Source organism: Artemia franciscana, chromosome 12 (genome assembly GCF_032884065.1).
Source record: "Artemia franciscana chromosome 12, ASM3288406v1, whole genome shotgun sequence".
NCBI classification, from domain to species: domain Eukaryota; kingdom Metazoa; phylum Arthropoda; class Branchiopoda; order Anostraca; family Artemiidae; genus Artemia; species Artemia franciscana.
This window is the reverse complement of record NC_088874.1, coordinates 17,858,941-17,874,565: the sequence shown is the minus strand read 5'-3', so window position 1 is coordinate 17,874,565 and position 15,625 is coordinate 17,858,941. Positions and strand designations below refer to the sequence as shown.

The window sequence follows — 15,625 nt, the reverse complement described above, 5'->3', positions numbered from 1 at the left end:
ATGCTTCACAGCTGTCAGGGCTTCTAGTATCCTAATCTAAGCTCGTGTAGAAAATTGATGGAGGAGATTTAGGGGAACCATCCTAAGAGTGGTAAGGAACTAAACATTTTTCAATTATTAATATGTTATTTGATATCCCTACCCCATAAAAAAACCGAATGTGTGCATTTATAACCCGGGTATTTTCTTCTTTCTAATAGAGTTATTTATGTAGCATTATGCTATATAAATTTTCTTGACTTCCTTGTTGGCAACTGTTGTTAAAAAGATAACTTTGAATAATTTCAGCTCAAGAATTCTGTACAAAAAGTATTGTATATTGAAGACAAAGAATCGTTCAAGATTGCTGAAAAGGATATGAAACGTCTTATTATTGATTGGATTGGAGCAATACAATCTTTTTTTGTTTTGGAACAATTTTCCGAGTCTGATTGCTCGGGGGAGGATGAAAGCGATTCCTTGGGATTGGAAACTTCAGAACTAGATTACTTTAAAAAAAGGCTGGTAATGTTAATATTAGAGCTTCGGAAATCACTCCAAATAATAAAGAAAAATATTGGTGCTATGTTTAAAAAGGTAAGACGATTTTTTTTTTATATATATACAAGTCTGTATTAGAAACATTGTCCTTTTTCATTCATGGTTTTATTTAAAAAATATAACGTTGTTTATTTTGTTTGTTTTATGTATGGTTAGTTTTTTATTATTATTTTGTCATCCAAGATTCGAACCTAAGTTACCATTGCCTCAGCAAAGTGTCCTAATCGCTACACTATCTTGTTGTGTAAAATGTTGTTTGTTTTATAACTTTTGCTGTTCTCAATCATCCGTTTATTATGTGACATGACTGTAAGGGAATCTGGAGGTGAAAGTTCTATCACAACTCGATGTGTTTTGTTTTTTTTCGATGTGGCTTTTCTTCTAGGAGTTTACAACAAAATCCTTGATATTATTAAAAGTTTTGAATTGATTCTTTAAACATCTCTATGATGTTGCAGTTGCATGGGTCTCCTCTAGCTTTGCTTCCACATATGTTTTGACTAAAATCTTTTTTGGAGTATTTTCATTAAAACTGACCGTTTTTACTTTACATCGTATCCTCTAGCGACTAAGGCTGAAGAACCTGTAGACATCGCCAGGTAACGTTGACTCGATATTCATGTCAGAATTCATGAGTGGATCATAACTATTTACATATATACAATACAGTTAAGTTTCATTGTTGGATGTGACCAGATGTATCGCCAGCCAGGGGTGTTGAGGACTAAAAGACCATAGACCGTACTGGATGATACTGATTCGTCCCATTGCCTCTTCCATGACTTGCCGCTCTGATCACGGTCGATACCAATCTTGAAGCTGTCAACTTATATGGCCGACACGGTAGATTCGCTGAGTGAATTCCACAGCGGAACAACGTTATTTGTAAAGAAGTTGAACCTCTCACGCTTTCTACTAAATTTTTGGCGCAGTTTTATAGGGTTTCCTCGTGTTCTGGTGCATTCAATGTGATCGAAAAGGGCTTAATGGTGTCACTGATCATCACCTTCTTAAATACGAGGATGATATCTCTTTTTTTTACGATCTATTCATTGGAAAATTGAAAAAAGAAAAAAAATTGCCCCCTCTAGATGTCGAATTTTTTTTTTTCAACCCGTCCCTTAAGTTTTTGTGACGCCACTAGCCTAGCAGTAGAACTAGGATAGTTATGTTGGTCAGCAGATGACTAATGAATTATTAAGGGAGTTGAGAAGATGGGGGATTGTAAACCCCAAATTTAGGGCTTTTGACCTTGAAGATTGGGATGATACCCGTAAGTTCTTCCCAGCCTTTTGACTTTAAAAATGGCACTCAAATTAAAATTTTTGCGTGCCATGTAACTGATTTTGATGGCGCTATCAATACAAAATTTATAAAAAAAAATACATTGATATAAAAATTAGCTTTCAAATGAATACTTAAACCACTCTTTGAGAAAAAAAGGAGACACATCAATTTTTTCTATACAAAAATGATTTATTTTGTTGTTCAAGATGGTAGGGATGGGCAGTGATACTGCTCTACCGGGTTTGTGATCCTTTTGATTTGTATGGTCCAATTCTTGGGTTTATCCGACGCCGTTCTCGGGAAGTTTCGGATGATTTTCGAGGCTCGTATAAATTTTGCATTCGCAATGACATTTTACTGCTAAGATAAATTAGTTAAAACAATAATTTCCGTTTCTGAGTCAGATACAATCGTAGTTTTATCTCACTGTACTGTTTTTTGAACTTGTTTTTGAAAAAAATTTGTTTACTATGGGCAGTGGTTTGTACCTCTGCCCCATATATACATTTTTTGATGGAAATGTATACATTTTATATATACATTTATATACATTACATAAATTATGGTGTATATGAATGTATATACATTTTACATATATACATGAAAAATACTCACCTATTTTTAATGTATGTGTACATACATACATTTTAGATATACATTTATATGTTTCATTTATACGTTTTAGACAGAAAAAAGCTTCAACTCCTTTTTTAAAGAAGAAAAGTTGACCCTTTTTGAAAGCAAAATCACTGATGTTAAAGCTTCCCTCTCCCATTGCCGAAAGACGTTCGTGTTAATAGAAGAAACACTATTGGAGTCTAACCTTCATCGGGAGCTGACTTTGGCCAATGCTTGTTCAACTCAGAATCATCCTTCTTCGAGCTACAATGATATAGTGAAAATGGAACTTGGTGCTACATCGGTTATTGATGGTAAATATAAATTTTTTTTAGTACCTCTTTTGTTAAAAATGTCATTTTAAAGCTCCTCGCCTCAAATAAAAAAAAAATAAGTTACAGAAAATCATACTAGATTGTGGTATAAAATAAACCACAAAACCTCACTGCTCGACCAAAATGAAAAAAAAACAACAAGCCTGTGCTGTGCAGCGTGCAGATGTAGATTAGCTCAACGGTTTAAAAACAAGTATATCAAGTACAAAAGTTTGGATAATTAACTTAGAATTTTGGATGGCAAAAAATTGAAATGGAGATTATTTATTTTCCTGACTTTAGTAATTGAAACAGCGGGATCGAACTTTATATGGTGTATTCCTCTAAGTGTACAGAAGGGGGTGGAGGGTGTCTGGGCTCACCCCCTGAAATCCTAGATTCGTAAAAATTTATTTTCACTACCTATCAGATTATTAAGCACATTGTTTTTATAATTGCCCCCCCCCCACCCCCGCTCCTGAAAAAATTATGCTTACTTGCTTGGGTGTATCAGGTAACAATAAGAAAAAAATGAACACTATGTGTTTCGATTATAGATTGCTGGGCTCATTGTATAACAACCAGATTTTTCTATTTCGGAGAAGTTGCTTTATTATTCTTTGATCGTTTTCCTATTTTTCTATCAACTCCTATTTTTCATGATAAATTCTTATTCTTAAATTCTAGTTCTAAATTTACTATCAGACCTATTTTTATCATATCTCTTTGGCTGAAACATTAAGATCTACATCTTTTAAACTGTATTTCGTAACATTTTATTTGCTAAAGAAAAATCTATTATTTCTAATAATAATTATTTCTCTTGAAAATCCACTAATTCCTAAACGATGAAACAAAGTTATAATGAAAACTATGGTAATTTTCTTTTTCGACGGAGTGAGTGTTTATGCTACTTTATGGTGAGATTGTCAATCCTTCCCAAGTACTGCTCTTTTTCCGACATTATATATATATATATATATATATATATATATATATATATATATATATATATATATATATATATATATATATATATATATATATATATATATATAGTACCCGAATCGAGTTTCAGCCTGACACGGTAAGCTGTTCGATAAGCTGTTGCTGATTTGCTCTTTTGACGCCCTTTTCATCTTAATACTCTAACCTCACAAGTTGTTGCAATTGAAGTAGTAGCTGGAGTAGTTTACTAGTGGTAATAGTAATATTAGTAAAAGTAGTAGTGTTGGTAGTGACATACACATATTAACTTTTTGTCAATTGACCTTCCCCTTTAAGTATTCTCTGAAAGTTCCAACTTATAGTAAGAAAGTTCCATTGTTCATAGTAATTTCTGTTTATTTACGCTGTAAGTTTATATATCCTAATTTACTTTGGCTCTTTTATGTATTAATATCGCTTTTTACTTTTGTTTGGAAAACTTTGATTGGGAAACATTCTGTTAATTAATTAAAACAGTAAACAGCTAGCATATTGTGACCCAAATCATGGCTATTTTAGCTGTATATCTGAAAAAAAGCATTAGATTTTTAGATTCTCACAAAAAAACTTGCTTGAGGAGGGTCAACATTACTTTGCTACGCCCCATGCTGTTCAATGACCTTGCAGCTTCACTTCTTTTATTTTATAAAAGGTAGGGTTTGACAGGCCTCCCAACAGTCAGGGAAGAAAAAACGCTAAATGAGATAATAAGCGAAGACGCCAACAATATAACTAAGCTGAAACATCCAATTCATCAGACTGGTCAATATTGCTGGTCACTGATTACAGAAAATGATGTGTTGTCCTGGGCACTTGTTTGGAAGGGGTCAAAATTGAAAATATACAAATTTTGGGCGAATCATATGAAGAAGCTGAGAGTAATTCGAAAAATTGTAAGGAATCTTAAGATTAAAGGTTCTATGCATACGTCTGCATAGAGCCGAAACTACTTTGTAGTCTCTGCTAGCGTTCCTGTTTCTTTTGCATGCCATTAGTTTGATAAAGAAGTAAATTATTTGTCTCGTGTTGGAATATAAAATGTATTGTATAGTCTATTTGTAATGATCAACCTTTAATAGGCCTGAAATGATATTTTAGCCAGAACTGACAATCATCCGAAAGCTATGTGTTCATCTCAGCAGCATTCTCTTCAGAAGACAACAACCCAGAAGCCAATTTCTGGAAGCGAAGGTTTTTCCGAAAGCGAATGTTTTACCAAAAATGCTCCTTCATATCGCATTTGGAAAGTGACTGTTCATGAAGTAGAAAGTCCTTGTGAGATCTATTTAAAGATTTGTGACAACATACCTGAAAATATTGTAAAGGTAAGACCTATTTTCGTAAAATGATATATTTCTTCTTTATGTTTTTTACTTTTTTTCTTGAAAGAAAGGTCAAGGTAAAAACAGCGTGCAAAACTTCTACCCTCTGCAAGGAAGTGCCTGGGCTTGCTAGTAATTGAATAGATAGGTTACCTAAAGTAAAGAATAATTTGCCTAAGAGAGTTTACTCTGTTGACCTTTCAGGCCCAGTTTGTACCGGGATTCAAATGTTCATTGGTCGGGCATTTTTCCTTTATCTCGAAGTGACTTATAAGCATATCTGCTTCAAGAGGGGAAGCAGTAGATACGTGTAAGAATTTCCTATTATCGGTTAGTGATATGCCTTTAAGAGTAAGATATTTTGTTTCAATTGTATCGTGGAGGGTCATTCATGATTTAAAGTTGTAGAATATAGTCATCTTCAGGACATTCCCTTTTCATGTTTACATCATCATTATTTTTTCATTTTCTGTATAATTTGCTTATTCTTTTAAGTTTTCTTGAAATTGTTCCTCACACCCCCCCAATAACCAACCACCCAAACAAAACAGTTCAAAATTAACACCTTCATGGGTACGAAACTGTAAATTTTCCGGAGAGGGCTGATATTAGTATAATTTGTTTTACCCTGGTTACAGCTTCCCAAAAGTGAATGTTTGTAGTTCTTATGGGTTTTTGTGGCACTTGGTATTAATCAAGTGACATATAGCAATCGCAAATTCTGTCGGTTTCGCTACTTTAGGCACTTCCAGGTAAGCTAGGACAGTGAAATTTGGCAGGCGTATCAGGGACCGGACCAGATTAAATTAGAAATAGTCGTTTTCTCGATTTGACCATCTGGGGGGAATGGGGACCGGTTAGTTCGGAAAAATAGAAAAAATGAAGTATTTTTAACTTACGAACAGCTGATTAGATCTAAATAAAATTTGATTTTTGGAAGGATATCGTGTCTCAGAGCTCTTATTTTCAATCCTGACCGGATCTGGTGAATTTGGGGGGGGGGGGACTTTGGAGCGGGAAACCAAAAATCTTAGAAAACGCTTAGAGTGGAGGGATCGTGATGAAACTTCGGGAGAATAAGCACAAGTCCTAGATACATGATTGACATAACTGGAACGGATCCGCTCTCTTTGGGGTAGTTGGGGGGGGGGCTGATTCTGAAAAATTAGAAAAAATAACGTATTTTTAACTTACGAACGGGTGATCGGATCTCAATGAAATTTGATATTTAGAAGGATATCGTGTCTCAAAGCTCTTATTTTAAATCCCGACCGGATCTGGTGACGTTGGAGGGAGTTTGGGGGGTGGAACGTAAAATGATGGAAAATGCTTAGAGTGGAGGGATTGGGACGAAACTTGGCGGGAAAATAAGCAGAAGTCTTAGATACATGATCGAAATAATTGGAACGGATCCGCTATATTTGGGGGAAGTGGGGGGAGGAGGGTTAATTCTGAAAAATTAGAAAGAAATGACGTATTTTTTAACTTACGAATGATTGATCGGCATAAAACATCATATTTAGAAGGACCTCGTAACTCATATCTCTTATTTTAAATCTCAACCGGATCCAGCATCATTTTGGGGGGGGGGGAATCTTAGAACAAATAGTTAAAGCGGAGAGATCAGGATGAAACTGGATGGGAAGAATAAAAACAAGATACGTGACTGACATAACCAGACTGGATCCACTCTCTTTGGTGGAGTTGGGGGGGGGGGGGTAATTCGGAAAAATGAGGTATCTGTAACTTACTAACGGGTGATCAGATCTTAATGAAATTTGATATTTAGAATGGTTTTGTGCTTTAAATCTCTTATTCTAAATTCCGATCAGGGGGGAGTTGGAGGGGGAAACCAGAATTCTTGGAAAACGTGAAAATTGGGGTATTTTTATCTTACGAATAGGTGATCGGATCTTAATGAAACTTGATATATAGAAGGATCTTATGTCTCAGATGCTCCATTTTTGACTCGAATTGGATCCAGGGACATAGGGAGATGGAGGAGGGAAACAGAAATCTTGGAAAACGCTTAGAGTGGAGAGATCGGGATGAAACTTGATGGGAAGAATAAGCACAAGTTCTAGATACGTGATTGACATAATTGGAACGGATCCGTTCTCTTTGGAGGAGCTGGGGAGTGTTAATTTGGAAAAATTAGAAAAAGTGAGGTATTTTTAACTTAAGAACGGGTGACCGGATCTTAATGAAATTTGATATTTAGAAGCAATTCATGTCTCAGAGCTCTTATTTCAAATCCCGACCAGATCTGTTGACATTTTGGGGAGTTGGAGGGGGAAATTGGAAATCTTGGAAAACGCTTAGAGTGGAGGAATCGGGACGAAGCTTGGTGGATAGAATAAGCAAATATCGTAGATACGTGATTGACGTAACCGTACTGGATTTGCTCTCTTTGGGGGAGTTGGGGGGGAGGGGTTCAGTGCTTTGGCGAGTTTGGTGCTTCTGGACGTGCTAGGACGATGAAAATTGGTAGGCGTGTCAGGGAGCTGCACAAATTGACTTGATAAAGTCGTTTTCCCAGATTCGACCATCTTGGGGGCTAAAGGGAGAGGAAAAATTAGAAAAAAATGAGGTATTTATAACTTACGAGTGGGTGATCGGATCTTAATGAATTTTGATATTTAGAAGAACATCGTGACTCAGAGCTCTTATTTCAAATCCCGACCGGTATTAAGCCTCTGATTTTCCTTTTAAATCAATCTATTGATTCTTAGAATTTTGTTAGAGCTCATACCATATGAGCTCTTGGCTCTTAGCTCTTCTGGCCTCATCACAAGTGCCATATGAGCTCTTAGCTCTTGTTTCTTCTTCTTTGAAAATTGTTTTTTTTCACAGTTTGGTTTTTGTTTCTTCTTTGGTAAGGACAGGTACCAATCGTACGTTTGAACTAGTTAGACTTTTTTATGCATCTAGTTTCGTCATTTTGTTCTTTGATTTCTATCTTTTGTCGGTTTTTTTCTGATTCCCCGTGTTAGATCCTGGGATGTATTGAATGATGAAAAAGTGAAAACTTCGTTTTTCTTACAGGACTTGCAAGACTATAACACTGAGAAAATTATTCAAATGGCACGTTCTCAAGAATTACTGAAATGCAGGTGAAAATTTCTATATAATAGTTTTGAAATAGGAGAAACTATTTTAGTAGTATTTATAGGACTGTATTAGAAGTACATGTACTTTGACTTTAGAAGAAGACCTTGAAGAGTGCTTGTTGCTTGATGTTTAGCTAAATTTTACAAAGTGCTTGTATCTAATAGTTATTTGTTACGAACTAAATGTAAAGACCAACAATTGCGAATAGTTACTGATGCTGTAAAAAAGAATGTTTTTCATTACGCTATAAGCATGAGAATAATCTTCTTTTCATTGTGATTCCATTTATGTAATTTTGTTCAAATCTGCATCATTTAGAAAAAAAGAGAAACACCTCAAAAAGGCTGATATTGATGAAAATTACGCCGTTAAATTTGATATGTCCAAAAAGGATATGGGGTTTCCTGAACAGAGGTTTCATTTCTTAACATTTTTTATTCAAATTCATGCATTTTCCATAAGAAGGCTGCCTCTGGCTGTTTACTTTTTTTTCATTAGGGGTGAACATACCGAAGCAGTAGACGTAAAAAATCAGTAGAGGGGGGGGGGGGGGTCATTCGATGACTGTTTAGCGGAAAAAGACGCTATATGGCACTGCATTATCTGCAGTCAAAATTGATGAAGCTTCTATTTTCTCCGATTTCTCTATGGCGCTTTAATAATCAGAGATTGTACAATGCTTCTTTTATCGTAGTTATCATATTAGGTTGTCTAAGATACTCTTCCAGGTTTATAGAATGTATGTTCAAGTCAGTTTACGGTAGCGTTAAACAGTGATTTAGATTATTCTTATTTTCACAGTATATAGTTTTTTACTGTCTACTGTAATCTGGACAATAGCTCCGGTTGTCCAACAATTTATTTCATGCTAACATCCTCCAAATCAAGATTAATAAGATTGTCAATATGTTTACATTAGGAGCTATTCACCTCAGTTTCTCAGTATTCTCCCGGAGGGTTTCGAATTTTTCCACACTGGAATTGTTGTTCAGCGTAAATAACCTTTTTTATCGTAGCGTTTATTTTGGAGCCCTCCCGGCCCCAATAATGTAGACACCATTGAACATGCACGTATCTAAATCCGCCGTTTTACAACAAGTATCTTTTTACGTTGTTGCTGTTGTTACCCCTTTTCTTGTTTGAATAAGTACATGTCGAAGTCATTTATTAATTACATTTCTGTTTTGCTGTCTCAAAAAAACTAAATAAATAGAAAACACAACAATTAAAAAATAGGGCATCACTAATCCGTACAACAATATTAGGGTGTTTATTTAAATTTTTTTGTCTTAATTGTCTGCATAATCTACAATTGCAAAGCCAAATGGTCTAACAGAAATGAATAAATAAAAATGCGCTAAGAATCGAAATAGCAACAATTTTTTTTCCAAAATGTATTGTCCTCATTAGTCCCAAGTCTAGTTGCCCTCGAAGTTTCCCACCGAGTGGAAAAAAAATTCTTGGCTCATACCACTCTTTGAGTTGCTAACTGGTCAGAAACTTAAAAAATATCGGCTTATTTTATATGATTCCTGGAACTACAATGTCTGATTGTCACAAAACGACAGATTGTAATGAAGAAAAAACGAGTATAATCACAGCCGGTATAAAATATGTTTTCAAACTTAGTGAGTCTCCTTCCAAGGTTCTCTGAAAATCCCTTCTATAAAAAGTGGCTGGGAAATATTTTACGCTTATTGTTGGGCCCTATTAATGAGGGACGATTCTTGGTATTTTCTTTTCTTCATTTAAGTCCCCTTTACCTAGTGATTTCAATATATAAGTTTTAAGTCAACCTGGAAAATATTTTTTGGACCCTTTTTAGGCTCTTTTTGCTGGATAGGGGGACCGTGCCCTAATTTTGTTGTTTTACTTTGAAATATTAACATATATTATAGTAGTTTTTATCTGAATAATGCTTTTTCATAAGAAAATACAATAGTGAAATCTTGTTTCAGGAAAAAGTTACATATATCAAAATATATTAAAGATAATCTAATGAAAAAGCAAACTTAGGCTGCTTAATCTCTCTAAAATTATATAAGATTTCCATTTCAATCGTGTATTTTTATTTTAGCTTATTTGGAATAAGTCCGGCTAGCAATGAAGCAGAGTGGAGAGAGCATGATAAAGCCAATTTTAAATATCTTTTTATGGACAGTTCTTCCGTATTTGATGTTCGGTTTTTGCTGGAATTGCAAGACAGTAAAGAGTAAGTTTTTTTGGAAACGACGCATTTGTTTGAAAATAATACCATTTTAATTGGATATTTTCCTTGCCAATCGGTCTTATTGCTTGCAAAAGGGCAATAGTGTATAAATTTGTGTACTACGTAGTATATAAATTAATGTTTTTTTTTTCTAATAACATAATTCAGGTTCTGAGCTAGAGATACTCAAACATCTTTGTTCTAGAATGCTGTCAATGCAAACGGTAAAACACATTAAAAATAGAGTGACAAAATATTTTATGTGAGATTTTTCGTACTTTACGTTGACGTCGACGTAACTTCCAACAATAAATTTTTTGTTTGTTCGACCATTGGTTTGGGAGATTAAGGGACCGGTTTCCCCTTTCCAAGTTTTCCAATGCTTAAAAGTCCAATGCTTTAGCTCTTATTTTACCGTAGGTGCCTCTGATGATATATTTAAAATGTATGTAGTAGGATTGGACACATTGCATAGGGAGAGCTATTGAAAAAAAAAAAAAAAGATTACGGCGCAAATTTTACCGAAAGCCTATCCACGGTCTGAATGGGGATTTGGTGGGAGGCAGTGGGTCTATCTCCCATGGTTTTCTAATTATTTGCTGTCTACGAAACGTTAATGTCAACCTGATCCAAAACACATTCACAAGGTTCACAAGAGGGTACATATCACGAAGTGTGGTGTGAATTTTTTTTTGTATCTTTCAACATGAAATATAAGAAAAATAAAGATGAGAAGGCTTAAAACATAACATGCGCATGGAAAGAGGAATTTAGTGAAAATACTTTGTTGTAATTGATTATCAATATCTCTATCAAATTAGTGTGGGCAAAAAACCCGAAGGGTGGTGGTAGGTGACTTGTCCCAATTAGCTCCTAGCTCTGGTATTTAAGCAATGATATCAATGTGCCAAACATAAATGGGTTTCAACCCATGGTTGTAGAAGAGCATCGTCAAGTGTGGAAAACCGTATCGTGAGCAAGATGGACCCAAGATCGAAAAAAAAACATTCAACTGGGGGTCCCTGAAACTTCTTTCTATCCAGTTATAAGCCGGCTTAAGTACTTCTTCTAGACTTAAGAGGATGGATTAGTCCTTGTTCTGCACTAGTTTGGGACCATTGCTTTTCCATAGGCCATAACAATTTTTATGATTGTTAGGCCATAACAATTTTTTATGTTAAAGGGAGATTGGCAAAACATTTAAAAAATGTGCTAAACCGTGATAAAGTTACAGGAAATAAAATAGAAAGAATGAAAAAGTTTACGATGACGAATTAGAGGCAGTCTATCCTCAGGATTATCCTAGGCTTTTAATCAGTTTATCCTAAGGCTTTTAATCCTGAAAGTATTAAGAGATGATAAGATTCCAGGCGTCAATAGTGTTGTAAATGAGTTTTTCAAATATGATGGTTGAGTAGTTAGGGATAAATTACTGAAGATTGTAAATATAATTTTTGAAAAAGGGGAAGTACCCAGCAATTTTAGGGAAGTTTTGATCAAACCCCTCAATAAGAAAGATGGCTAGAGTGAAAGTGGTAATTAGAGAGGCATTAGATTGGTCTCTGTAGTAACCAAGTTACTTATTATGAATGGTAATTTTTAGACTTAAGGTGGCCATCGATAAAGTTCTAAGCGAAAAACAGTGGGATTTAAGGAAAGGGAAAGGAAGCGTCGGCCAAACTTTCACTCTTAGATTAATAACTGAGAAGTACATGAGTCATCTATCTTTTTAGTTTTTGTTTTAAAGATTTTGAGCCGATAGGCGAGATTTAACGAAGGTACATACATTAAGATAAATACATTAAAGTAATTAGTGTTATGTACACGAATAATATTGTTGCTGTTAAGGTATCGAATGAGGTCAATAGACGGCTTTGTATTAAATCAGGAGTCAAGCAGGGTTATGTTTTATCCCCAATCTTATGGATTGTCTTGATGCACTTCGTCGTAAGGAGTGAGACAAAGGATATAGGAGAGCATAGAATCAAGTAGGAAAGTAAAACTCCCCTAAATTTAGACCCTATTGATGATTTGTGTATCTTAGACGAAAATATTAGCAAAATTAATGAGTTTTCGCAGGTTTTGAAGGTTCAGGGCGCAAGAATATGTTTGAAAATTAATGTTAAGAAGAATTGATAAAATTTGTTGGTCACGATGACATTAAGTGAAGAATTGTAACTGATTTAGGAGGATTTAAGGAGAAAAGGTGTTGAAATATTCCTTTACCCTCAACAAATTGAGTATCTAACAAGTTCATAACGATATTTCAACTTTTTGGAATTTTTTTTATACCTTTTGTTAATCAAAATTAAATTTGAATAATACAAAAAATTACCTGCATCATCCAAAATAAATTGCAGGAAAACGGGGGAAGGGATACCCTGTTCGCCTCCAAATTTGCTATTTTAAATATAATACTAATCAAAATTAATGTATATATACACATAAATGAAGAAACTTTGTGTGATCTAATATTTAATGCAGCTTAGTCTGTGATTTTAACAATTTAGTGTTTAAAAATGTAATGCCTTGTAATGCATAATGTTTCAGCAGTAGCTCAAACCTAGTATTGATTGTACCATCACCCATATTAACTGAAAGTTTAAAATATATTTTGAAAAAAATGAAAAAAAAAAAACTATCTCATATGAAAAAAAAACTATCTTTTGAAGCTGATTCGGGAATGATAACTAATAATGCGCTTTGTCTTAATAATAAGAGTTTATTGCTAAAAAAAACCTAATGGGAGTTTCGAAAGAGAGCTTGAATCCCCTTGGAAATGGCGGTGGATGAAAATAAAGAATTGCAGCATTGAAATCACCATGGTTATAAACCCTTAATCGGAGTCCATGTTAAAAACTCGAGAAAATCTTATTTTAGCCTAGAATTACTTATGTGACATGATACAAATTTTTATTGTATTTCGATTTATCGATTCCAGGTTTACAAAGACAAAAAGGGACAAATCTGAAGGTAATGTATCTGGTGGTAATGTATCTGGTTAGTGTTTAAATAATTTTACTAACTTCAGAAATTTACATCACAACTTGAAAGTCTCCATCCTATTGGCAAAAATGACAGGATTTCTGGAGTTTAATCTAAGGATCATTTATTCTAGATGTATCTACTTTTATTAATCTTTCTGTTTCTCCACTTTTTCTTCTTAGGTAAAATCTACTACTATACTTTTGTTATGAAACAGCTGTTTTAGTGAGAATATGCTCAGTTCAGATTTTGATTTTAGGGTTAAACTTCCTGTAACATGCAGCGCAAATTATTATATAGCAACTCATGCGTCTGATGACACTTTCGCCACAGAGAAAACTGTTGGCCACTAGAGAAGAATCCTTAAATCAGAGTGTCAGCCAACCGAAATATTGTTTCCTAAACAAAATTGTTTAGGCTTCAAAAATCATAAAAAAGCTTCAAAATTGTCATTGTTCGTTCTAAAAGCTTTATTTAAGCATCAGTTTTCTATTTGTTTTTATGAAACAGAATCAAAAGAAGAAGATTTGATAAAAACTGTTCAGACATTGAGGCTAGTATATGCAAGTCTACAAGCCTTGCAAAGTCTATGCAAACATTGAGGATTATTTATACGTAGAATAGATTTGTATTTCTGGCAAAAAAACAAATGCAAAATACCATGCCTGCAGTGTCTCGGGATCGGCTGAGAGGATGGAGTAGAAACGGTCAGGTAGTCTAGGAGATGAAAGGGGTAGGGACATTGGAACTTGAAATATTGTGGTGGATGAAGAGCAGCTCAAAACATTTTGTCTCTGATCGACCTAAGTGTTTTAAGACTCTATCTAAACAGTATAAGACTAACAGTCTAACAGTATAAGACTCTATGGGAATTATAACTTGTTCATATCTAAGTAGCAAAGTGCATCAAAAGACACTATGTTGTCAAGGTTATCAAAATATTGAGAGAAAGTATGAAAACTGTTACTTTTCATACTTTGAAAGTATGAAAACTGTTTTTTGGACGTTTGATTCTTTTATTATTTTTCTTCTTTTTGTTAAGCTACAATGTATCCTGATTTTTAACAATGGCCTGAAGTCCGTTCTTTAACACTTGGATTTTTACTTTTTTTTCTTCTCTTCTCCGATAACTTATGGTTATGTGGTGTCAGTTGAGGGTGGGGGGATATTTGACCCCTCCCATTAAATTTTGTTTGCATAGAAGCTCCTTAAATTCGGGGCATTTTCATTGAGAAATGCTTTTTTGGTATTTTCATTGATTTTTTATGGCATATAGCGATCGCAATTTCTGTCGGTCTGTCTGTCACCGATTCGACCATCCGGGGGGGGAGGAGTGGGGGGACGGTTAATTCGGAAAAATTTGAAAAAATGAGGTATCTTTAACTTACGAACAGGTGATCGGATCTTAATAAAATTTGATATTTAGAAAGATATCGTGTCTCAGAGCTCTTATTTTAAATCCCGACCGGATCTGGTGAGATTGGGGGAGCTGGAGGGGGAAACCTGAAATCTTAGAAAACGCTTAGAGTGGAGGGATCGGGATGAAACTTGGTGGTAAAAATAAGCACAAATACTAGATACATGATTGACATAATCGGAACGGATCCGCTCTCTTTGGTCCAGTTGGGGGGGGGGTTAATTCAGAAAAAGTAGAAAAAATGAATTATTTTTAACTTACGAACGAGTGATTGAATCTTGATGAAATTTGATATTTAGAAGGACCTCGTAACTCCGACGTCTTATTTCAAATCCCCGTCGGATCCGTTGTCACTGGGGGGAGTTAGAAGGGGAGGAAACTGGAAATCTTGGAAAACGCTTAGAGTGGAGAGATCGGGATGAAACTTGGTGGGAAGAATAGATACAAGTCCTAGATACGTGATTGACATAACCGGACCAGGTCCGGTCTGTGTGGGTGATTTGGTGGGACTTAATTCGGATAAATTAGAAAAAATGACGTATTTTTAACTTACGAACTGGTGATTGGATCCTAATGAAATTTGATTTTTGGAAGGACTTCGTGTCTCAGAGCTCTTGTTTTAAATCCTGACTAGATCCGGTGACATTGGGGGAAGTTGGAGAAAGAAACAGAATAGTGTTGGAAAACGCTTAGAGTGGAGAGATCGTGATGATACTTAGTGGGAAGCATAAGCACAAGTCCTAGATAATTCATTGAAATAACCAGACCGGATTGACTCTCTTGGGGGAGTTGGGGGGAGTTAATTCGGAAAAATTAGAAAAAATTAGGTATTTTT

The 15,625-nt window shown here is 34.9% G+C and overlaps 1 protein-coding gene across 1 annotated transcript in view; it reads left to right on the top strand.

Annotated features, from left to right (window-relative positions):
* The window catches only part of LOC136033785 (uncharacterized), a gene marked incomplete in the record, with an annotated part of 70,186 nt that overhangs the window by 23,457 nt on the left and 31,104 nt on the right, over nt 1–15,625 (top strand). Inside the window, 5 exon segments of the mRNA XM_065714687.1 lie at nt 289–576; nt 2,513–2,759; nt 4,845–5,071; nt 8,114–8,181; nt 10,257–10,391. Of these exon segments, the coding sequence (XP_065570759.1) occupies nt 289–576; nt 2,513–2,759; nt 4,845–5,071; nt 8,114–8,181; nt 10,257–10,391 (965 nt within the window).